This window comes from Stegodyphus dumicola, chromosome 4, assembly GCF_044657685.1.
Source record: "Stegodyphus dumicola isolate Sdum_Otavi_A_Nest chromosome 4, ASM4465768v1".
NCBI classification, from domain to species: domain Eukaryota; kingdom Metazoa; phylum Arthropoda; class Arachnida; order Araneae; family Eresidae; genus Stegodyphus; species Stegodyphus dumicola.
The window spans coordinates 225702727-225729725 of NC_140771.1; the positions used below are offsets into that span (position 1 = coordinate 225702727).

A 26999-nucleotide genomic window follows, 5' to 3' on the forward strand; every position below is an offset into this window, starting at 1 on the left:
AGCATGATATTTTTGTTATTGAAATTGCATTTTGTAATGCTGCTGATGGGCTCACTGGATGCAGACCAACCCCTTTTCTGGCCTATGTTGTTGAAGCAATTCCACTTTTGAACACAAGTGACGATCTAGTCTAGAAATTTGTCCTGGCGTTGATATTTGAGAAGATTGGTGCAGGCCCAAACATGTTTATCATGTTTAATTCCAAACATGTTTAAACATGCCCAAAGTCCTTATCTGTGTGAATCAGCTCATGCGGCACCCAGCAATTGAACTTGTATGTCAAGTTTATGGGATGCATAGTGCGACTAATGGACATGGCACAATGTCTAACTCCTTAGCAAGCTCTCAAATAGTTGCATACTGCTCTTCTTCCACAAGTTCTTGCAGGTGAGCCTCATCAACATCAGTAGGCCAGCCAGAGTGCTCTGCTTCTTGAATGTCATAGTCCTTGTTTTTGAACTTTCGGTACCAAACCTTCACAGTGTCATGTGACACAACATAAATACCTAAAGCTGTACATAAGTTTTGGTGATATTCTATAGCTCTTATGACCTTTACACCCTGCAGCATGTAACTAATAGCCCTTCTGGATGACCCTAAGTGCTTTGGCAGAATGCCAGCCAAGATTGCATTTGATGTGATGAAAATGTATCCCTTTTGATTTTTGTCATTTTGTTAAATGAGATCCATATTCTCTTAGATGCAAATGAAAGTGCTACCTGAAAGTCGTAATTTGATTTCCCCCAAAGGTGCATGCACAAACAGATATATATAAATATTTATAAATGAAGAATTACCTCCTAGAGAATGTGAAGTAAAATTTAGATAGTAAATATGTACTATTGTGGAAATCAAAATTTGTAATTATTTAAACTGGGATTGATAGTTAAAATGCTTAATTAATAAAAAGTAAATTTAAACAATTAAAACAAGATAATTGTTACTGATTCCATAGAAAGATGCCAACTTTTCTAGGGGAACTGGAATCTCTCCATACAACCGACTGCATTTTGTCATTTTGCATTTCTGAACAAAATCTCTATTCCAATTTTAAATTTTCTAATGAATTTTATAAAATCTGAGTTCTAATTGTAACATTCAGAAATGTGAAATGATTCCTTGACTTGATGATAGACAATTAATTAAAAAAAACGAATGAAAATTTATGAAAAAATGAAATAAAAATTAAGAAGCAAATGAAGTGGAAGAAATATATACATAAAAGTCTAATAAATAGTGGATTTTTACATATTAATAGGCCAAAACTATAAATGTTACTTACATTTTATCAAAGTTGATTTCAAATTGGCAGTTTCACAGCAACATGCTTGAAAGACGCTAAGGTTTGCCATAATTAAAGTTTGGAAGAGTCCATTTTAGTGTTACATTATTAGCTGCTTCTGTATTGGCATGAAACTGATAGAAGATGCGGGTTGCCATTCGTACAAATTTTCTTACAGTGTGGCAAGATTCAGCAAAATAAAATTAAACATAGTAAAAACTGTTTGGTAAGAATAGTAAAAAATAAAGACATGGGGAGTAAAATTGATAATTTTATAATTACCGTATTTGACGGCATATAAGACGCAGTGGCATATAAGATGCACTTTTATTTAGAAGGCCACACACAAGGAAAAAAAGTTTCAATAGTCCGCGTGAAAGTGCGGTACCACAATAACTTAAAATGTTGTTTTTTTTAGTTTTAACGTTTCGCAAAAGCCAAATAAACAATCATTGAATGCAATTACCAAACATATTTTTATTAAGGAAAATTAACAAATGGAAAGCTATTTTGAGCATGATATGTAAATTTCAATAATGAATAAATGAATGAACGGCAAGCAATCAAACAATACAAAATAAAGCAGAAACAACAAAAAACACAGATTCAAGGAAAACGTTGCCTATCATGAAATTAGACTTTAATCACTTTCAAAACCATAAAAATCCTTTTCACTATCATCATCATTGAAAACGAGAATATCGTCATCACTACTGTTTCTGTCATTGCTAGTATCACCTTCTTCGAATAATGCGTTGTCTTCTGCTCCGTCAAGAGCATTACTGATTCCGCACTTCTTAAAGGACTTAACAATTACTTCAGCCTTTACGTCCTCCCAATATCTTTTTACTCACTCACAAACTTGTGAAATAGAGGGCCACTGCATTCTACCGTAGGATGTGAGGGCATGATGTGGCTTTCCTATCCACTTGTTCCATTGTTCTTGCACTTTTTCCTTAAATGGCTTATTCACTTATACATCTAAAGGCTGCAAATTGGCTAGTCAGTCCACCACGAATGACAGATATCTGTGTTTTTAATTCTCTCACTTTATTCTTTATGGTTTCAGTTTTATGCACGCTAAACTGATCCAAAACCAAAAGAGAGGGTTTTCTTAAGAGTCCACCAGGTCGCCTCGCCCATACGTTCTGTAACCATAGTTTCATTCCAGCTTCGTCCATCCAGCCTTTCGGATGAACATGAACAGTTACACCCGTTGGAAGTTTTTCTTTTGAATATGAAAAATGGCGGTAGTTTTGTGCCAGCAGCACAACATGTTAGAACTACCATATATCGGGGTTTTTCGTGATCTGTAGTTTTTATGGTTATTGATTTAGACCCTTTAATACTCACAGTCTTGTTGGATGGTACATCAAATGCGAGTTGAATTTCATCCATATTTCCTATTTGACAAAGTTCAAAAGAAGTTTTCTTGCATGCATTTATAACAAACCTATGAAATGCTAGTATTTTTAATTCATAATCCGCTGGCATTTTCTGTGCAATAGTTGTTTTTGTGCGTATTGATAAGCCTTGCCTTTTCATGAACCTGTAGCTCCAGCCCTCAGACCCTGAAAAGTTCTGATTCCCATGTTTTTCTGCAAATCTTTTGGCCTTATTGATTATCATTTTGGTTGAAACACTTAGCCCAGATTTCCTCTTATCTATCACCCACATTTTTACGGCATTTTCAAGTTCAGGCCAAGATGGAGCTGGGCTTCAAAGGTTATGTTTGTGTTTTTTAGCAGTCTTCAGTTGATCATCCTGCAGTTGCCAAAGTACGTATAATTTTTTCGGTAGGTGGTGGACCGAAAGGCCTTGCTGCTGCTCTGTTTCCATGCACTTTGGCATAGTTTAACACTCCTAGTTTATGCTGAATTCTATAGCTTAATATCTTGTTTTCTGTATTCATATTTTCCAGTGTATTTTTTTTTAAAGAAATAGTTTTAAGCACCGATACCGACACGTTTATACTGAGTAGCACCGATACCAACACGTGTGTTGGCTGAGTCAAAGAAAGTCTATGTAAAGAAGGAAAGGCTCCGTAGACGTAATATGACCATCGAACCTGTTCAAACTTCGACATGAGCTTCGAGCTTTGGCGGTTTTTGGCGACAGATATTTCACGCATGCGCAAAATAATTATGGCAGATATAGAAAAAGTTATGTGTGTCTAGACCTTTATCCGGGCTAAAAATAGCATTCAATATTGAAAGTTAACCTGTGTCCTTCACGTATAAGACGAAGGTAACTTTTTTGAGACCAGATTTAGGGAAAAAAATGCGTCTTATATGCCGTCAAATACGGTAACTCTGGGTGAAAGTCAATGCAAAATGCTGCTGCATATATCATCCTTTGCCTTGGCAATTGTTGCAACTGTATTAAACGTAACATCTTTATCTAAAGTTTAACCTTGAATATAGCCAGTTTTCAGACTGTTGCCATTCAGCAAAACATAAGATCTGTAGCTTATCTTTTTAAGTTAATCATAATCATAAAGTAATTACTTTTGTTAATTGCTTATCAATTTAATTTAAAAACAGTGTATTCATTTTTTATTTTAATTAATTTGATAATTTAAATCTTCATTTTAGTTCTTAATAATATATCTAATTAATAGAAATTAAAATGTGTTTAATTTGCAATATAGACAATTCAGATTTTTTCCTTTAACATTATTGCAATTTATGGAAACAGTTGTCAAAATGAAAAACAGTTTTCAAATGGCTTAAAAACTTAATATAGAATCATTTAGCTTTCTGTCATAAATGTAAAATTTAGTAATTGCTCGTTGTCATTAAATCATACCAAATCAAACAATAATATTTTTTAGTAATAATTTCAGTTTCAGTTCAACTTAATAATGTTTTATCAAAATACTAATAATTAAATAATGTTTTATAAAATTTTCCAAGTATTTCCACTTTAGTAAGTCAAATTTTATGAATGTCCTCCCCCTCTTTGAAATTATGATTTTGCAAATTAGTGATGGATTGACATGATATCAAGGACATGACAATCATATTTATTTGGGTTATATTTTAAAATATGGATATATTGTGTATTATTATTATGTGGGATGTTATAAATGGAAGGTAAATCTATATAATTAGGGATAAGGAAATGGGAGAATAGGGAGAAATTGTAGCAAGAGTTGTAGACATCTGATGTTTTAGTGTAATATATGTATATTTGTGATGCAAGAATATCAAAAGGGAAAATATCCCCCTTGATCTGAAAAATTAGTGGTATCTAGTGTCTTTCCCTCTTTGAAACTTTTTCCAGTGACTGTCCCTTTTGTCATGTAAGGGAAAAGAATTTTACATGAGTAACGGATTTATAAAAAAACTTTTTTTTTTTTTTTTTTTTTTTTCCCCCCACTTTGTGAAGCTTATATTTTCCTAATTTGAATACTTTTTGTTTTAGTGTACTTATTTTTGTTCATCATATGTTTTTATATTTCAGTGTTTCTAACCTAATAATTAATGAGTAAAATTATTTTATTACACAATTTACAAATATCATTTATCTGTATACCACTGCATGAGAAAACAGGAATAATGTCTATTGATATCAGTGTTTTTTTAAAAAATGTTTTTATGTGGTTATCCTTGCTAAAATTAGTTTAAATATGATACAAATTGTCATTTCTGTCTCCACCCCTTTATTTATATATTTTTTATTATTTATATATATATTTATTTATTTAATGTTTTTTATAGCTCCTGAAGGTACTTATCCAAATGGAATAAGAGATGTCTTTAGACATGCAATGAAAGAGGAAGGGGTTAGAGCTTTATATAAAGGGGCTACCCCTGTCATGTTGAGAGCATTCCCAGCAAATGCTGTAAGTAGAGTCATCTTCATTCATATCTCAAATACAATTATTTGTGTTAAATTTTAGTATTTGTGTAAAAAAAATTTAATGCAAAGAGAGTGATATATTTAATTGTTTTTGTTAATAATAATAATAAAAAAATGTAAGCTGTTATTTAAAATTTAAAATTTGAATTTTAGTGTATAAGTAAAATTCTGTATAATTGTTTTCAAATCTAATGTTTTAATCAGTGCAGAGCCATTTGTTTGCACATATTAATGCTATTTGCAGCAGTTGTGTATTATAGTATTTTAATGTCATATATAATTTTAGTTAATATGAAACATTTATTTAGCTATTTGAATTATTTCTAGCTAGTTATGTGAAATATTAATAAATTATCATTTCTACTTTGTACACATTTTGTAGTCTTTAGTTGAAGTAATTTAATTTCATTTTCTTGTAAGGAAATTGAAGTTGTATATTTTTATGGCAATAGCTGATACATATGTATAAAAAGAAGAGTAATATTTTTGTACTGTTCATATTTTGTACTTGTTTAATTCTGTTGCATATCTCAGGGGCTCATTCTGTGAGTATGGGTGTGCCAGTCCCCAGGTACCTTAACCCACCAAGACCTCACCCTCTTAGTGATATGAGTATCACGACCTCATTGCTCCTCCCCCCCCAAAAAAAGTGATTTCCACTTTTTCTTTTTTTTTTTTTTTTTTCTTTCTTCCTTGTGGTTTCCTTTTCAGGGGCTCCTTTAGTTTATAGCTTCTCAACAACTGTGGAGGCAGTATGGCTGGAAAAGTAGAGCCTGGTAGTTGAGGGGTGATGTACTGTTTCCAACACACTGCTTGGACCTCTGTTTCAGTTTAAACAAGTGGTACGTACGGTTCTCTGTGTATCAATCAGTTGGTCAAATGACACTGTAGCTTCAAAATAAGCAGTTGGAACATCTGATGGATGCCTTTAGAGTGGAGAGCAGTGTTAGAGGTATTCTGAAAGTGTATTGACCTTTTTAGTACTGATGCATGTATTGCAACTCCTTGTTGGGCTCTGTGGTGGACCAATGTCTAAATCTTTCCATTCTTTCTACTATAGTTAATTCCAACTTTGATTCAAGCAATAAAAATGTTAGTATATCTGTAAGAAACCACGTCTTGTGTGAATATTGTTGCAGATCCGATTCGTAGATATCTTGTTACCAGTTCTTCTCCAAATTTTCAGAAATGTCACCATTTGTAATTCTTAAGTGTTTTAAATATTATGCTTATAAAAAGTCACAAAAAATTTCTAAGAATCTTTTCATTGAAACACATTTTACTATTTAATCGACCTCAATTCTCAAAATGGCCAAACAGAGAAAACATAGTGAAAGTTTCAGCACACAACACTCAGAATTTTTCTTGGGGTTTCATATTCGAATTTGACCTTCTTCCAGTTTCTGATGAAGAATTTGTGTCTGAACTTTCTGACCGGGAAGTATATTCTGCTAGAATTAAGGTATACAGGGATGGCTTGCTAATTAACACCATGTAATTTTAATTCTTAGGTCACATAAATTGCCCAAGTATATTAAGACTATGTATCTTAATTGCCCTGTGAAGCTTTATATTCCTAACCCCTTATATTGTTACCATTGCCAGTGCTTTGACCATTCTGAAATACGAGGGGGAGTCAAATGAAAACCATAATTATTTTTTAAAATATTATTTATTGGTCATACAGGGAACAGAAGTAAATCACTTTTCAATATAGTCCCCTCCTCATTCAATGCAAGTCCGCCAGCGCTTCGGAAGAGCCTGAATACCTGCAGAAAAAAAGTCTTTTGGGCAACGGCGCAACCACTCGTGCACCGCGTTGCGTACCTTTTCATCGGAGTGGAATTTCCTGCCGCCCATTGCTTCTTTGAGCGGACCAAACAGATGGAAATCACTCGGTGCGAGGTCTGGCGAGTAAGGGGGATGTGGGAGGTATTCAAATTTCAAGTCTGTGATGGTCACAACCATTGCACGCACCGTATGGGGCCGTGCATTGTCGTGTTGCAGCAGCACACCGGCTGACAGCAATCCACGTCGTTTCGTTTTGATGGCAGGCCGGAGAGGATTTTTTATGAGGTCCGAGTACGTAGCACTCGTCACAGAGGTTCCTCGGGGCATGTAGTGTTCCAAGATGATGCCCTTTTCATCCCTAAAGAGGGTCAGCATAACCTTCCCTGCAGACGGTTGTGTCCAAAACTTTTTGGGTTTCGGTGATGAGGAGTGGCGCCACTCCTCTCGCTCGCTTTGTTTCAGGCTGATGGTAATGCACCCATGTTTCGTCACCAGTGACGATTCGTGACAGGAAGGCATTACCGTCACGTTCAGCACGCCACAAAAGGTCTTCGCACGCATCAACATGTCCCTGTTTCAGTTCAGGCGTCAGTTGTTGGGGCACCCATCTTGCAGACACCTTATGAAACTGGAGAACATCATGCACAATATGATGTGCCGATCCATGACTCATGTCACTGCTCCTCGCTGGTGCATGTGGCTAGTGGGGCTGCCATTTTGAAACTGTTGTTGCGCCGGTGTTTGTGCATCTGCTGGCTGCTGCCACGTAGGAGACATCCGGCATACTATCGCAAACAGGCATGCCAACTTACAGCTCACTGGCGCCATATGTGGATTTTTATTTCTACTTTTATGGTTTTCAGTTGACTCCCCTATGTAACATGCTCTGACAGCTTTACATGTGCCCAGTGCTGCATGCCTGGCCATGAAAATGAAAATTGCTCTGCTGTGCTTTTATATGTAAACTGCAAGGGCAGCATGCAGCATTCTCTAAGCAATGCCCAAGATGGAAAAATTAAAAGGAGGTACAAACATTTAAAGTAACAAATATTTCATATACAGAGGCCAGAATAGTGAATAATATGCAACCATGCAAAAATACGTCCTATGCCAAAAGTGTAAAAAATGTTTCTGTTGTTGGTACTCAAACTACATTCCATTTTTTCCAAACACTATGATAAAACTTCAGTCAGTAAAAGCATCTTTGGAACAAATAACAAAATCTCAAGAATCCAAAGGCGCTCCAAAATGTCAGCAAAAAAGGAAACCAAACTTTACAGAATCAGGCAAGTACCTTTAAGAAAGCATCAAAGAAAATGTGATCAAAACCAAAGGTAAAGTTCTCAGCAGTAGTTCACTTGCAAGTATGCATTCTGACCCTGCTGATTCAGAGGGCATGGAAATATAAGAGGGATTAAACATTCCAAAACATCTGTTACCCGGGCAGTCTAAAAAACAGATCGTCAAAATATTCATGGTGCCCACCGTGATTTCACAGACCTGTCACAGTTTCTGCCAAAATAATATGACCATTAAAGATCTGATAGATGTGCACCGCTTTTTCTGCTTTGCGGTGCAAGAAGCATTTCTGAAACCAGATCTGCAAAGATTCGGAGGTATTCGAAGGCCATGAAAGATAATGTCAATGATGAGAGTGCATGGAGGCATAGCTCTCCTTGTTGCTTATGGCCACCCCTCATCTGCCTTATCATTGACAACATGTATCCAGGCTGTAGGAATGCAGATGAATATAAAAATTTTGATTTCTGCGTGCTCTATTTTTCTACCTTCAGATGAGTGCATTGATCAATGGGACCTAGATGTTCTTATAGAACAGCTGCCTGATCCTTTCATTATTTTTGGTGGTAACCTAGATGTTCTTATAGAACAGCAGCCTGTTTAATGGACTCAGTACTCTGTGGGGAAATAATGATGTTAACTTAAGAGGAAGATAGAACAAATGATTGATGATCACTGCCTGTGTCTCTTAAGCAATGGCAAAAATACCTATTTTCATGAGTCATCAGGAACATATGCTGTTGACTCAGCCTTATCTTTACTACCTCTCTTCATTCTTATCTTTTAGTGTTAAAAATGTTTCATGTAACTATGATCACTTCCTTTAACTTTTACTAAAGATGAATCAGGGCCTCTACAAAGAAATCCCAGATTTTGTTTTCGTCAACGAACTTGGAAACAGCTTTTTACCTTTGCATTGTTTACAGAGGAGAGCTAGAACAGTTTGCTTATTTATGAAGCTATCAATGTCATTTCTTAAAGTAGTTTTCCAAGCAGCTGAATTTTCTATCCCAAGGTCATTGCCTAGACTTTGAAAGCTCTAGTGGAACTGTGAGTGTCATGAGACCTACAGATATCAAAGAAAAGCATGGGAGCAATTCATACTGTCGTTGTTTAACAACCACTTGAACCACTTGGTATCCATCCTTTTTGATATGGAAAAATCTTATGATAGAATATGGATGTATGATATCCAGCAAGATCTGTATGAGTGTGATTTATACAGTCATTTGCCAATTTTTTTTGTGGAATTATTTAACAAACAGTTATTTTCAAGTTCAAATTGGTTCTTTGCTATCAAAGCTGTTTGTTCAAGAAGAGGATGTCTTCCTAGGCTGTGTATTGAGTGTGACACGTTTCAGTCTAAGAATAACCGTATTCTCAAAGAACTTCCGTGTATTATCTGTGAATATTATATATTGATGACTTGTAAATTAGCTGTCAAGGTGCAAGCAACTATTTTAATCAGAGCTACAGGCTAAGAGCTATTTGTAGCTCTAAATAAATTTACTGAGTGGGCAGAATATAATGGATTCAAGTTTTTAAGTCAGAAGACCATATGTGTTCCCATTTGTCACAGCAGAAATCTACATCTAGACCCTAAACTGTATTTGGGTGATACACCAGTTCCCACTACACAGGAGACAAAGTTCCTAAATGTAATATTCAACTAGAAGCTAAATGTCCTCTCTTTTATTTAAACTTAAGGAAATTGTTATATGAAAAAATGAAATATTCTGAAAGTCTTATCTAATACATATTGAGGAGTAGATTGATCTTCTCTGTTTCACATCTACAAAGCTTGTATCCAATCTAAAATTTATTATGAGTCAATTATTTATGTATCTGCACGGTCTGCTGTGCTGTTAAAATTAAATCTCTTTCATTATCAGGCTCTGCAGATTCATTTTGAAGCATTCAGAACATCTCTGATGCAGAATCTGTATGAAGAATGCCTTTCGCAATTGAAAGAAGGTATCTTAAAAAAGAGGCATCTTCTCACGCTTTAATGAGTTTGTGAAGATGTCTCTTTTTTACTATTTTAGTATAATGGCACAATCTAACTATTCTGCTCAAGTTCCAATCTTAATAATTCATATATAATCTACTATTCTATGTGCCTCCTTTTCCACTGAGTATTCGTTCTGTGCTTGAGGAATGCTGCATATCCAGGATCAGTGTTCAAATGGTAAAACCTTTTGAAATTCCTCCTTGATATGATACATCAGTCCAACTTAATGTTTTCAGTCTATCTGGTAAAAATTAAGTGAGATCATTTACAGAAAACTCTTTGCTGAACAAAGAAGTGACTATAGTAGGTATACCCCAATATATACCGATGGCTCAAAGGCTATGTAATTCAGAATACTCAGTTGTCAGTTTTCAGCTTCATCAAATTTACTCTGCATTCACTTCACAATTAATGCCTTTTTACTATACATTATCCTTTATATCTAAACAGCATTCACAAAAATTCATCATTTACTCTGATTCATCCAGTCTATTAAAGTGTCTGAGAACTCCTTGTGATGAGGGCAAGGCTGATGTTGCTGAAGTTTTGAACCAAAATGCAAACCTGAAAAGCGAGGATTTGAAATTCTTTATTGCTGAATTCCGGGACATCTTGGCATAAAAGGCAATGAACTAGCAGATATAGTGGCAAAGAATGCTGTTGATTTGTCAAGCCAACTGTTTCTGTTTCAGACATAAGAACTACAACCAAGCAGAGAATCCTAAACAAGTGGTAGAACATTTGGAACTTTAGTAATAAATTATGAAGCATTAAACATACATTAGAGAGTTGGGAATCGGGCAGAATAGTAAGGAAGACATAATTTTAATTCAATTAAGTATTGGTCACTCTAAGATCACTCCTCTTTGTAATATTCTACTAGCCATGCAACATATTTTAATTGAGTGTTCAAGTTTTAATTATGCTCAAATGGTATATCTGGCAAGAAATAAAAAAAATAGTAAGCAATATTTTAATACTTCAACTTTATAAATATTAATCAGGAAAAATCTCAGTTTTTGTATTCATTTTTAAAGACAGAATAAGATTTTCCCATTCGATTTAATGTATATAATGCATTTTAATTAAATGGTGGCTTTATTCTGCTTATTTTTATCATCTATTGGTTTTACATTAATTTTAAGCCCTCTATGTGTTATTACAATTATCATACACAAGAACTAGTGAGTTAATCCCTTTTATTCACATATTTTTAACTTTTTTCATTGACACTGTATTTGCATTTTCCATATATTACCTTTATCCCTTTTGTACAGTTTTTGTGTGTTGTGTGGGGATATTTTATCTTGTTTTACTAAAGTTTCTTAAAGTTTTGACTGTCTGACTTGAAGTTTGACTGATTTCCAATTTTCATTATTGGTAAAATAATTAATCATGTGTTTGGTGAAGAATGATTTTCTACTTTCATGCCATAAAACTTAACCTAACCTTAATTCTGTTGTGAGTGAAATCCCAAAACTGGATTATCAGTTTGAAGAAGGTAACAAGCATCTGAAATTAATGCATTTAATATTAACAAAAATGGGTTTTTGCCTATCATTCTTATTTGGCTTCAGTTCATACACCAGTTGAAAAAGTGACATGACTGAAATGCATATTTTAAGTTTTTTAATAAATTTAAACTGCCTATTGATACTTTAAAAATGTGCTGAATTATTTATTCATTTTTATTATTTATATATTTAAAAATGGTACTCTTCTGTTATCAAAACTGGATTCAGAAAGGTTTGTACATATGTGCACGTATTTATGGATGTATGTGCCTATACGTGTGAGTGTATACACACATATGCATACTTAAGTACATATGTACATATATACATCCATGCATACATAAATACATTTCTTAATTTGATCCCAATAACAGAAGAGTACCTTAAAAATTTACAGGTGTTGTTTAGAAATCCATATTGTTTAGAAAGTCTTTTTAGAATTGTTTATTTAATTAGCATTCATTATAAATGGTTTAATTATTTTTTTATATAGTTTATATTTAGAATTACCTGCTACATGTGTCAAAGATATTCCCTGGTGAGAAAAGTTAAAAAAATGACGATAGAAACTCGTATAACTTGAATTATTTTGCCGCTAAGAACACGAATCTTGTCTGTGAGATATTTATTGTTTAATGCTTGACATGTCTTCAAAATGCAGAACTGCCTGTTTCTACAAAAAATAAATTTAAATAAGAGCATAAGAAATGTGATATTTAGTGGAATAGGGAAAAGTTAGTGTGACGACTTATTAGAGATACATAGATAAAAAATCAAGCTACTTACGTATTACCATGTTGACTATGAAAGTTGACTGCCATTGAATTATGAAAATTGGCAGAGGTCCCATTGTGCCAGTCTTTCCTGTGAAAAATCTGAGCCTCACTTTAATCTGTAACTCTTACAGTAAAACATCCATCAATCAATGTTGAGTTTTTCAAATGAAATTATTGAAGATGAAATGAAAGAATTTGGCCCTTTTTATTTTTGCACTTTGTAAAAAGGCTTTCAGCAATTTCTATTATGTAAGTTCGTCCAATTTTACCAGAAGCTCTGTTTGAGCACTATGAGTACCAAACTTCTCACAGGTGGTTGTTTCAAACTATTACTGTTTTGTTGGCCATATTCAGTTGTTCTTCCCACCATTTAATAGATCTTAATTCTCTTGACCCCTCAGGGGGCTCACTTTTGTGAGTACGGGTGTGGCAATCCTGAGGTACCCTAGCCCTTCAGGGGATCATCTTCTTGGTGAGACGGGTGTCACGATCCTGGAGCCCCAGTGATCTATCCTCTTTTCCGTCTCTTCTCCTCTTGGCTGGAACTTTTCCCCTTCACTTCTCCCTTGTGGTTTCTCTCTACGGAGTTTGGGGCTCGTCACGAGAGACTGGAGCAGTCCTTGTCTCTAGTTTTCGAGTGGCGAGAAAACTGCCCACGTGTTTGCCATGCGGGGAGACCCGTGTCGCTGGAAAGGAGGGTCCTGGTAGTTGAGGGGCAAGGTACTGTCCCCAACACACTACTTTGGTCTTTGCTTCAGCTAAACGGGAGGCACCTTAGTCGTCCTCACGGGTGTCAATCGGCTGGTCACTAGTCCTTGTGTCAGTGGCTTGGGGTCAAGCTCTCAGGAGTACCTGCTTTTGGGAAAGCTGACTGTGGGGCTTCAGTTTGCGTATAGGTCCGGCTAGCCCTAACACAGGAATCTGTGTTCCCTTGTTGGGCTCTGTGGTGGGTGGGGCCATCGGACCCGAATCTTATATTTTTCAATCATGGCTTCCTTATTCATTCTAAAAAAACCTGACTCAAAAGACACCAACCAAGATATTGAAATTGTTGATAAATCAATTAACAAGAAGACCCGTACCAATGAAAATGACAAAGATACTGAAATCATTGACAAATCCAGTACGAAGAAGATCTGAACCGATGCAAATGCCAAAGAATCTACTGATTGTTCACGCTTCCTTGTTATCTCTAGTCCTTCTGGTGAACTGCAAAAGATGTCTCCTTTTCTCATAAATAAATATATACATTCATGTATAGGTGAGCCAAGGAACATAAAGCGTCTCCGGTCAGGAGACCTGCTTATTGATACCATGTCGGCCACCCAGTCTGCTTCTCTTTCCCGACAAACCAAATTTGGAGAAATATCTATAACTGTGTCAGCGCACAAAACACTTAATTCTTGTAGAGGTGTGATCTCGGAGGTCGACCTTCTGTGTGTTTCAGAAGAAGAGTTCATCTCCGAGTTAGCTGACCAAAATGTCTGTGGTGCTAGGCGGATCAAGATGCGAAAGGAAGGTAAGTTGATCGATGCAAAACACGTGATCCTTACCTTCAACATGCCTGATCTGCCTAAGAATATTAAGGCCGGATATCTAAATCTTCCTGTAAGACCTTATATTCCTAACCCTATGCGATGTTTCCAGTGCCAGCGTTTCCGCCATTCTAAGATGACTTGTCGTGGCAGCCTCGCATGCGCCCGATGCTCACAGATTGGCCACGATTCTGAAAATTGTACCACTGCGCCTTTGTGTATAAATTGCAAGGGTCAGCACCCAGCATTTTCACGCCTGTGCCCAAAATGGAAATCCGAAAAAGAAGTACAGACTCTTAAAGTTACCAGGAACATCTCATATGCTGAAGCCAGAAAACTAGTTCAAAGCACACAGCTCCAATCAAACAAATCTTATGCCAGTGCAGTTAAAACAACACATAGCATTGCCACCCAAACATCAATAGGCACGCAGACTAAACCAAATAAAACCCAACCGACTACATCCACCAAGAAAAAGGAAAATGCAACTCATTTAATACAAAAAAAAAAAAAAAAAAAAAAAAAAAAAAAAGTCATTCAAAGTAAACCTAAAACTGAAAATCACAAAATAATTAATAAAAATAGAAGTCCTAGCAATAGCTCTCTTGACGATATGATTTCTGAATCTGCGGATTCAGACGGTATGGAAGTAGAAGAGGGTCTAGAAGTTCCCACGCATCTACTTCCACGAAAAACCAAACAAGAGCACAGAAAGAACAAAAACCAGTCATAATGGCCACCCTCGTCTCATGGAACTGTTGCGGTTTCCACCGAAATTTGCTCGACATCAAAGCCATAATTAATGCTTATCATCCTGTATGCTTCGCAATACAGGAAACAAATGTAAAACCAGAACAACAGGCAAAACTTTGGAGGTTTTCCTTCGTCCTTTCTTTGACGACATCCCTCCAAGTTGTCGCTATTCAAACAAATTTTGATATTGTTGTTACAGTCGTTTCTCTGTATTTGCCTCCAAATGAGCTTATTGATCAGCAAGATTTAAATGGTCGGTCTTTTAGAGCAGCTGCCTGAGCCTTTCATCATAATAGGAGATTTTAACGGCCATAGTCCACTCTGGGGTAGTAAAGATACAAATTGCCGAGGAAGACAAATTGAGCAGATGATCGAAGATCATAGCCTTTGTCTCCTAAATAATGGGCAGGATACGTACTTCCATGAGCCTTCAAGGACATTCCACGCTCTAGACCTTGCCATCTGTTCACCATCTCTGTTGCCTTTTTGCACTTTTAATATGGGAAAAGATCTTTGCAACAGTGATCATTATCCCATTTTTGTGTCTCTTGCACGAAGAGGAGCAAATCCCATGACGAGACTCCCTCGGTTTATACTGGACAGGGCAGACTGGGAACTCTTCTCTTCCGTTGCAGAGCTCACAGATCAAATGGTAGAAGATGGGCATATCGATGATGCTGTTGAAGCTGTTACTAATACTATTATTCAGGCAGCTATGCTCTCCATTCCTAGAACATCAGGAAAACTACTAAAATATTCAAAACCATGGTGGAATCGCGACTGTCATGAAGCACTGAAAAAACAGAAAAAAGCATGGGGTATTTTTCGTAGATATCCTACCCTGCGAAACCTCATAGCCTTTAAAAGAGCCAAAGCAAATGCACGAAAAGTAAGAAGGCAGAGCCAGAGGGATTCCTGGATTTCATATGTGTCATCAATAACATCCTCCATGCCTAGTAAGCGGGTCTGGGAAAGAGTTCGAAAAGCATGCAGAATATATAAAGACCACTCACTTTCCTTTCTGGAAAAAGATGGCCGAGTGATTAGCTCCATAGAAGAAATTGCGAATACTATCGGTGAGACATTTGCTGCCGTTTCTTCCAGCAGAAACTATTCACCTGCATTTCTCTCTATCAAGCAGCACTCTGAAATAAATGCCATCGCATTCAACTCTTCCAAATCTGAGCCATACAATAGAGACTTTACTATGGTTGAATTAAGGAGAGCTTTGTTGCAGACACATAGGTCTTGTGCGGGTCTGGATGGTGTGTATTATGAAATGCTAAAGCATCTGTCCTTTAAGTCACTGAGTGCCCTTCTTGCACTTTACAATAGAGTGTGGAAGGAGCCTACTTTTCCCAGTGCATGGAGGAGAGCTGTAGTAATTCCTATTGCGAAGCCAGGGAAAGACCCGAGGAATCCCTCGAACTATCGGCCAATTGCCTTTGCGAGTTGTGTTTGCAAACTGTTTGTAAAGATGGTAAACAGCCGCCTAGTCTACTTCTTGGAAAAGAATAATATTATATCGCCTTATCAAAGCGGTTTTCGAAAGGGAAGAACGACTGTAGATAATATGCTTCTTTTAGAGACATCTATTCGAAAAGCCTTTGTCAGAAGAAGTCACCTTGTCTCAATATTCTTTGACATTGAGAAAGCTTACGATAAGGCATGGAGATACGGTATACTTCGGGATCTTCACGAGAGTGGCTTGCGTGGCAACCTACCAATTTTCATTCAGAATTTCTTGAACGCTAGAACTTTTCAAGTAAGAATTGGCTCTGTTTTGTCAGATGTTTTTGAACAGGAAGAGGGTGTGCCTCAAGGCTGTGTGCTTAGTGTAACCCTGTTTAGTTTAAAAATAAACTCTGTATTAAAAGAGCTGCCTCCTACCATCTTGGGATCTCTATATGTTGATGATCTGCAGATTAGCTGTCGAGGGGCAGACATGAGATACGTAGAGAGGCAACTGCAGATGGCTCTGAATAAGATCGAAGAATGGTCAGACAAACAGGGATTTACATTTTCGAAACAGAAAACTGTGTGCGTGCACTTTTGTAGGAAGCATGGTCTCCATCCTGAACCTGAGTTATATCTGAATGGTACAATTATTCCAGTTGCGCCTGAAGTAAAATTTTTAGGAGTGACGTTCGACCGAAAATTGACCTTCCTTTCTCATGTTTTAAACCTGAGAAAGAAGTGTCTAAAAACACTAAATATTTTAAAAGTGTTGGCGAACACCTCCTGGGGTGCAGAGCATTGCTCCATGCTTTGCATTTACAGAGTGCTTATCCGCTCTAAACTGGATTGTGGATCAGTTGTTTTTGGATCCGCCCAGTCAACAGTATTGTTAAAACTGGATCCTGTTCACCATCAAGCTCTGCAGATTTGTTCAGGAGCTTTCAGAACTTCTCCTGTATGTTGTCTGTATGTTGACTCTAACGAACCATCACTTTATATGAGGCGTGAGCAATTGTCCCTTGTGCAATATTTTAATATCCTATCGCAACCTGAACATCCTAATAAGCTGGGATTACTTGATAATGCATGTAACAAATTATTTGAAACACGTCCATCCTGTGTTCCTACATTTGCTTTAAGAGTTCTCCCTGTTGTTGAGGAACATTCCCTCTCTGATATGCGCCCCCAAGCAGTACAGAATTTTGATATCCCACCTTGGGAAAATTCACGGATTCAGCTTCTTGATGTTTTCAAACATCACAGGAAGGCAAGCACTAATGAGATTGTTCACAGACAACTCTTCGCTGAGCACAGGCACAAATATAGCAGTTATCATCCGATATACACAGACGGATCTAAGTCAAATGATCATGTCGGGATGGCATTTGTATTTGAAGATTACATAGAGGGCAGATGCCTGCACCATGCTTTCTCAGTTCTAACATCTGAACTAACTGCAATATATTATGGTCTTCTGTACATCTCAAAGCTCTGCCACAAAAAATTCATAGTTTATGCAGACTCGTATAGTGCCCTTAAAATTTTGGAAGCTTTTCCCAACACTCAAAATCCTGTTGTGGTGGATGTTCTGAAAATTCATATAAACTTAAAGATACGAGGATATGAAATCCTGTACTGCTGGGTTCCCGGCCATACGGGAATAAAGGGAAACGAGCTTGCAGACATCGCGGCAAAATATGCTGTTAAAAAAAAAAAAAAAAAGGCAGCAAATTTGGGACGTTCAGCTGAACAACAAGTTGCGAAATGTAAAGCCCAGAATCGAGGACTGGGATTTTGCTGGAAATCGTAAGGAGGAAGTTCTTTTGACTCGCCTCAGAATTGGTCACACTAGAATGACACATAACTACCTTTTAAAAGCTGAGAATGAGCCTGTTGTTTAAATTCTAATGTTTGTTTATCTGTCCGTCATATTTTAATTGAGTGTCCCTGTTTTAACAATCTTCGTCAGAAATATTTTAATACCTGTGACTTACCTCTCGACCGTTTAATCGGAAGAGAGGCCAATTGTAATTTATTTTATTATTTAAAAGAGACTGGTTTTTATTACTTAATGTAATCTGTTTTGAGGATTGTGTCTTGGATTTTAATGTCTGCTTTTACCTTGTTTTTATATGACTGCATCCTCTGGATTTGGTACATTTGTCCACTTGTTTTTATTTATTGTATTTTAATTTCATAAATTTTGATCATCTCACCTTGTGTTTGGCGCGTCATAATCATCTTTGGTTTTGTGCCAAAAACCCCACTCACTCTAATTCTCTTGACCATTTGTAAGTGATCCAAAGCATTATCCCAAATGTGATTCTACGGCTCTTGGACTCATGTTTTTCAAAATAGAAGAAATAAATACAGCAATAACAGTTAATTTATATCCTTGTTCATGAAGATCAAAAGTGACTTATTGAGAATCAATGAGGATTACATCAGAGAAGAGCACTATGTTATGAATGTGCTATGATGTCATGCTTATCTATGCTTGGCACTAAATGTTGTTGCGTAGTGACAATTTCACAGTTTGATTGGCTAATACATAAGTACCAAAATCAGTAAGGTGTATAGATCCCCTGACTAAATGCAAATATTACAGTAATTTTCCATGCTGTATATTAGTGTGTCCAGTGCATGTCCTATTCATGATGAAAGCCCACCAGTGGCCGAGCGGTAATGTCGCTGAATACTGGTAGTTCAGTCAAAGGTTTGAATCCCATGAATGGGCTGGCTGCATGGGTGTTTTCATGGTTTTCCCCATGTGTAAAGCTTCCCTTAAAGCCAGTTTCCCTTAAAAAGTCCTCCACAAAGGCATCCCTTCCTTAAGGCAGATAGCCCTCGAGTGCTTTGCCATAATCTAATAAACCAAACCTATTCATGATGAACAGCACTTTGAAATTCTTTGAGAGTGCTAGTTTGGAGCTGCAGTGCTGCAAATGGCATCCTAATGTGTCCCACACACGTTCTGAGATTTAATTCTTCAAAATGTGTCAGCTACTTCATCCTCTGGATTCTTTTGCCCTGAAGATGATTGGTCATTAGTGCAGTGCAATGGCGATAAGAATTGTCATCTATAGGGAGGAGTTAATACCAATTGCATCCCTAAACAAATTGAAATGAGGATCAAGAACTTCATCACATATTTCAGCATTCATAGTTGTACTGGTAAAAATATATACGTCAGTACAAGCATTCAGATTGTTACCCTCCCATACTACAATTCCATCACATTTAATATTGATATCTTTCACAGATTTCAGGCTTTATTTTCTGTGTTTTTGTCTCTGGAGATTATAACACATCTGGAGTCACTCTCTAAAACAAAAACAAGACCCATTAGTGAAAGGAACACAATTCTAGTTTATAGTATTCCAATTTTTGTGATCTCCAACACACTGTAGTTGGACACATTTTACAGCTCATTACTGTGGCACACATGGGCAATTTCATACGGCCATCTTTTATGCAGCCTGTCACTCATGCTGTATTTGAATAGTTTAGTATCTGCAACTGCAGCAAGCTTCTTTGCTTTCTAAGATGACTTAAAGTTATCTATTTCTTTTAGCAATCCTTGCCAAATAGTGGTTCTGAAAGTATATTATGGCATGCTTTAAATCTTGGCCTGGTTATCTGAATACATCCAACAGTGTCTTTAAGCCATTTCCATATTCCTGACATCATGCTTTTGGTTGCTTTTAGGTCTTTACAGATACTTGTCAGGGTTTATCCTCTTTCCATTCTCCCAACTGCATGCCATTTCTTACAATCCATCATGTACCTTCTCAATGATATGTTCCACTTTCCACATGCAAAAAATTTTTTGAGCTGTTCATAGAGTTCTTGAAATTAAAATTTGATGACATCCCTTCACACTTTTTCATGCATGCTGAAAGAATGGGAGCATAATTTTGCCCATTGCTGTGTGCTGTGAATGAATCTCATTGGGCTGTGTGATAATATTCACCTTGAGGTACCAACCAACTGCCTTTCATTGGGCATGAAGTGGGTTTGATGTGAAGTGAATATGAAGTGTGTTTTTTTTATATTTGTTCCTTCAATTCTTCCCACCAGTATATTGAAAAGCTTGTAAATACTATTTGATCTTGTGGGCTTACTCACAGGCAATTTCGAGATTTTCTTCAGTCCGTGCAATCTGGGTACTTTGATGTACTGTATTACATGAAAATAATGTGACTTAATGAAGGATGTGTTTTCAAGTGAGTTTGGCAGCTGAAAGACAACATTGTGTCGTTCTTCCATGAGAAGCAGTGTTCTGCGAAATGTTAGAAGATCCAGAATGGCTTTCAGACTTTTCATTTTTCTCACAGATCTTTTTTGTCATATGAGCAACTTGAATGTCAAGATTCAAAGCAACAATCAATTTATCGACGATATCTGGGCCCATCTCAAAGCTTCTAAACTAAAACTTAATCTGTTTGCTGGTCAGCTAGCTAAGAACGACTTGTCTCATTTCCCAAGGTTAAATTCAATACCCTAAGTAAATAAAGAGAATCTTAAGAATTATGAAGATGACTTGAAAAACTGCATTTTAAGTTCAAATGCAGATTTCAAGACTTCAGTGCCATTCAAACAGAACTGGATATTTTTACCATACCTTTCAACATAAATTGTGAAGCAGTGAGGTCAGATTTGCAGCTTGAATTAATTGAGTTGCAGTCTAACAGTCATTTCAAGCATATGTTTCTAAATATGCCGAAGTTAGAGTTTTACAAATCATTATCAAAAGTAAGTTTCCCAAATTTAATATCTCTCAGAAAATCAGTGTTATGTTTGCTTCATCTTATATATGTGACCAAGTGTTTTCAACTATGAACCTAAGAAAGAATTATTTCAGAAGTAGACTGACAGATGAGTATTTAGCCTTGTTCCTTAGAATCAGTACATTTCACTTTGAACCTCAACATAAGGAACTTTTAAAACGGAAATCGCAATTTCATTCATTTTATTAACATATTTAAATTGTAATACTTGTACAGTACGCTCCCGATTATCTGCGGAATTGGATAGTGCGGCCGCCGCGGATAACAAAAATCGCGGATAATCCGAAAAAAGCTAAAAACGGGTACAGCAAAAGAGAAAACATTCCAACTTTGAAAAATCGTTTTATGTACAATAAAACGTAAAATAAACAGCAGGAAATGTTTAAGTAACGCTTAATATTTTAGTATATCACTCAAAACTAACCTAAAATGCATTTTGTTAATGAAAACAGAAAAGTGCTTTGTACTTATGAAAGGTGTCAAGGATACACAGAAAAATTAATACATATGTACTGTTTTAATACTGTAATGTATTATGTAATTACGAAACATAACTGTAAAACTACACCTTTTTGAAGAAATCAGTCATTCCTTCTTGCTTTGGAAGCATTTTCTCTTGATCCGAGATTGCATTTTATGTAGCATAAGTTTCTCAGCCAACTCTGCGTCGTCTTGTTCTTCCAAATAGCTCAGCAGTCCGTCGACTTGTTGCAAAGCCGCTTCGTGAGTCTTCTGCATCTGCACAGTGGGCTCTTCTTCGCCTTCACTTCGCTTTCCTTCATTCTCGGCCACTCCTCTTGCTTTCTTCACAATTTCGTCATCTGTCAAGTATTCGAAGCCAGGTTCGTTGACATCACACTCCAACCACTCGTTAATGTTTTCGGCATTGGCGTTCTCACCTCCCGGAACTGTTTTCACCATATCGGCAAGAGTTGCCGTGGGTGTGTCTACATCTTCATTCTCTTCTTCACAACTCAAAGGGTTTGTTGTTGGCTTTAAGGGTTTGTTGTTGGCATTAGGCATGAGTTATCTCCATGATTTTATGAGGGTTGACGGTTTTACCGAGTCCCATGCAGATGCAATATCGTAGATGCTGTCCAAGATTGTGTAGTGTTTCCAAAACTCTTTCAGATCATAACCTTCTTCAATTTTGGTCATTAGCCGCTTGGTTCGGTATGTTCTTTTCATTGTTGCATTGACTCCTTGGTCCATGGGTTGGATTAGCTCAGTAATGTTTGGGGGGAGAAACTTTGCAAAAACAAGCAACAAGTTGCTGGGTGAGAAGGTGTGTTGTCGATCAAAAGCACAGCTTTTTCAGGCAGGTTTTTTTATTTAAGATGTTTACGTACTTGAAGAACAAAGAATTTTTCGGACCATTCTTGAAAAATGTTTCGGTTCATCCATCCTTTTTTTTTTGGTTAAAGTAATCAACGGGCAAATTTTCTATCCTTGTGCCTTTGAAAGATCTCTCTCTCTTTTTTTTTTTTTTACTTTCCAGTGACAACAAGTATAAGTTTATGTCCACCGGTAGTGTTACTGCAAAACACGATAGTGATCCTTTCCTTGCTGCTTGTATGACCCGCCGCTTTACTTTCACTTTCAAATGCTAAAGTGCGAGTGGGAAGACATTTTCACAAAAGTCCCGATTCGTCGGCATTGTAAATTTGTTCAAAAGATAGCTCTTCTTTTAAAACAAATTCTTCAAATTCATGGTGGAAATCGTTGGCTGCTTGTTGGTCACCAATAAGTTTCTCCCCATTAAGTTCAATTTCTTGAATTCCATGTCGCTGCTTAAAACAAGTCAACCAGCCAGAAGACACATCAAAATTTTCTTTCAGGCCTAACAACACAAAAAAGGTTTTTGCCTTCGCCGCACTGATAGGCCCACTTACAGGAGTACCCTCTTTTCGAACTTGAGCTAACCACTCTGTCATTGCCGTGTCTACAAAGGTAGAACCCTTCATAGTTTTTCGCATTTTTATTGCGGAAGCACTGTCCGACATTGATGCAAAGTTCACCAGTTTGTCTTTATGCTTTAGAATGTCACGCACTGTTGTTTCAGCAATTCCGTAATCCAATTCCATCTGCTGCCTTGTAGCGCCGTTTGATACTTTTGAAATTAATTCTAGTTTTTGCGCAATTGTCAAAACAAACTACTTTTGTTTTCCTGACATTTTAAATTGGTAACGAAAAACACAAAACCAAAAAGCACAAGCACTGAACACAATAAAAGATAAGAAATTAACTCTGACGGTTCGCAAACACTATCAGGCTTAAACTAACAATGGCGAGTGGGAGGAAGTGGACGTGTCACTAAGATTAAGACGAGAGAGGGCGGTAGAGTGGACATTGCAAGGGTGAGTAAGAAATCACTTACTCATCAGAGGGGAAGGTTCCGAGAAGGCCGAGTGAATGGTTCCGAGAAGGCCGAGTGAATAGTTCCGAGAAGGCTTGGATATTTTTGCCATAAATAAGCACGATGTTAACAAATTTAACTTTTCACTCAGTTTTGTGAACATTTTTATTTTCTTTGCTTTTTTAACATTTGCCCATCTCTGCCTTAGATATTGATCCTTAACATGGTCTTCCAGTATAAAATAAGGTAGAAATTTGAAAAACATTTTCAGTGCTAGATAAGTAAGATTTTATGAATAGAAAGTCTAACTGCTTTTGTGAGACTCATAAAGTAAAAAGACAACTTTAAAAATGCTAATTTTGCTGCTGTAAATTAATTGTAAGAAATTTTATATCTTTACATGATGAACCAGAAGCAATTAAGCAGTAAAATCGCTGAGCACTGGTAATTCAGTCAGAGTTTTAATTCCAGGAAACAATGTGGCTGCATGGGAGTTTTTATGGGTTTTCTCATGTGTAATGTGAATATGGGACAGTTTCCCTTAAAAAGTTGCCTATGAAGGCATATGTCCAGGAAAGAAGGTAGTTCTCATATGCTCTGCTGTAATCCTTATAATCTTGATCCTCTATGTAAAAAATTTTCGATATTATTAAGGAATGAATTTATTGACTTGAAATTCTTCAGTGCTAACTTCTGAGGTATTTCAGTTAGATTTTTAGAGAGAAACTGTAAAACAAAAGTTGCATTTTTTTATTCATTCAAAATGAGCTGTATATATATGGTATTTATCAGCTAGAAATTATATTTGTTTACTGTACTCTGTTTTTTTAGAAAACTTCCAATCATTAAGATGATGTTTAAAATATTTTGGAATCTAAAGAGGGCAAAATAGTTTAAAAAACTTATATATATATATGTATATATATATAATTTATTTACTAAATAAAATTATATATATGTATATATATATATAATTTATTTACTAAATAAAATTGATTATATTATCTCCTAAGATTAATTAAAATAGAATGATCTGAAAAGAGTGAATCCATACTTAGTCAGTTCTATTTCGAAAGATGTAGTTAAGTAACTTGAATGTAAATTGTTAAAAATGTTTAACGGGGACTGGAATTAAATCATGAATAACAATTTTAAAAGGAATAAATTAAAAGCAAGAAATAAATGTAATTAATCATTGATATTGATCGGAAATTAGTTGACATTTCTAGGGGAACAAACCGACTCCCGTTCAATGAACAATAATTAAGAAATAAGTACGAAGGTGTTGCCAAACTGACAATTCAAGTCAGGCCAAACGTTTCTGTGATCTAAGTTTCCCAAATTTCTCATGAGCAGATAATAGCTGTTATGTTGCTCAGAGGGTTAACTAAAAAATCTGGTTAGTTGGCCTTTATGTGTTTTAAATTAGAAAAAAATTAAATTTAAAATTTGGAAATTAAAATTTTCAAACTTTGATGATAAATTCTCTAATCTAAAAATTTTCAAACTGTGATTTTATTTAACTTTTTTTTAAGGAATCACCCTGTATTTTTTAGTGTTTCTTTGATATATTACTTATGCATCGTTCTTTTATAGGCTTGTTTCATGGGCTATGAAGTTGCTATGAAATTCCTAAATTGGATGGCTCCAACTCTTTGATAATAAATTTATTATTTAGAAGAACAAATCTTCCAATAAATTAGTATTTTAGATTAATCATGTATTTCATTAGGTATTTTCTAGTGCCTTGTGCATGCCTGAATAAGGAGCATTTTCTCATATATATTAAATAGGAAATTTAAAATACAAGTGCTTTTCAAATGAAATACTTGTTTTAATTTTTCAAAGTTTTATATAATTACAACTCAAGTTGAAAAGCTTTTTGAACAAGTACAACTGTTGTCTTTTACAGAGTTGTTTATAATTACACTGAAACTGTTGTTTGCATAAATAAAAAAATATTTTATATTTATAAATAAAAAGTTTGTTTTGGTTATGGCTTTTATTTATTCATTTTCTCACTAAAAATTTGGGAAAACAAGTAATATTCTCTGCCAAATTATTGAAGACCAGTGTCTTTTGATGGATTAAGTACATAATTTCATAGAAAATATTTTTTCTCTTATTTTTATTACAAATACATTCAGTGTGTTTTAAATGTTGTTTATTATTCCTGCTTATTTATTGGCAAAACATGTTACAGAAACTTAAAAAATAATTTTAGCCTTTAGTTCCCCATAACATTTTTTATGGCCCATGAATACGGTTGTGTATTTGTTGTTAATACAGTACTTTTTATTCTAGAGACATAGAAATGGAGACTGAGCTGTAATGCATGACTGCTATTGAAGGAAAAATAGATTGAATGAATAGGTTAGAGTTTAGTCACTGTATATGTTGTATGTATGCTTGTATGCTAGGCCACATGATTGGCCTTAGGTGGGAGAAATTCTTATGTTAATACAATCAGTAAATTTGTTTTCCAGATGAGAGTGGGGGCGGGGGGTGACACTTTAGAATTCTGGTGATTGTTTTTTTCTGTTGAATTGGTACTTCCGGTGTATACAGTGAAAATTCTTTAATCCAGACTCGTCGGGACTTCGGCGATTCCGGATTATAGATCATCAGTTTAAATCTGGTAAGATGGCATGCAGAAATTATAAAATTAAAAATATGAAACCGTAATTTATGAAATAAAGAACAATTATGATCTAAAGGGTATCAAAATTTACAAAAAAAAAAAAAAAAAAAAAAAAGTTTAATATTTATTTGTTTACTTTATTAAACATTCTTTCAATGCTTGCATTCGTACAGCATACATTACGCATAGTCGAAATTAGAAAATTGCAACCAGAAAACTATTTGATGTGTATTCGTGATATTTATAATGAATTAGATTTAAATCATATCAGAGTACATCGAGATGAAATACTACATTTAGTAATGAATTATAAGCCGAATAAAATAAAAACATCTGCCCTGAAAATAAGGATAGTGCTGACAGATCAACTTCCAATTCATTGCGCGCCGCGACGTCCTCCACCCCCTCCCACGCAGAGCAGCATGAAATTGATAAACAGATTTCGGAATGGTTAGAGAAACAAACGATATGCCTTTATCCATTTTAAATTGTTTAAAAATTGTACTTTTTTAAAAACAATTATATAAATAATGTAAAATAAATAAATACCTTTTTAACTAATTCTAGATTATCGTATGTCTGATTTTTCCACCGACACAGATACATTTCCGAATCCAATGTTAGTGTAGTTAGGTAGTGACTGTTCTTAATATATTTTAGAGTATTTTATGGCAGATTCAGCATTTTATTATTAATTGCATTATTTTCTTATGATGAATATATTCTATACATTATATTACTGTAAGTGCTTTTTTTCGGGGAATGCACCAAAAAAGTATTTTGTCCCGGGTGCCAGTTATGCTTGCTACGCCACTTTTAATATGTCATATTTCCTATAGTGTATCAGATATGCTGCTCATTATATACATTTCACCCCTGTTTAAGAAACTCAAAATTTGATTCCAAATTTCAGTTTATATCCTCGTTTG

At 35.7% G+C, this 26999-nt stretch overlaps 1 protein-coding gene across 1 annotated transcript in view; it reads left to right on the forward strand.

Annotated features, from left to right (window-relative positions):
* LOC118189668 (mitochondrial carnitine/acylcarnitine carrier protein-like) overlaps positions 1 to 25425 on the forward strand; it is an 88522-nt gene extending 63097 nt beyond the window's left edge. The window contains exons 8-9 of the mRNA XM_035360329.2: positions 5005 to 5129; positions 25026 to 25425. Of these exons, the coding sequence (XP_035216220.1) occupies positions 5005 to 5129; positions 25026 to 25088 (188 nt within the window). The 3' untranslated portion in view covers positions 25089 to 25425. The remainder of the gene's footprint in view (positions 1 to 5004; positions 5130 to 25025) is intronic.
* Positions 25426 to 26999: the final 1574 nt, after the last annotated feature.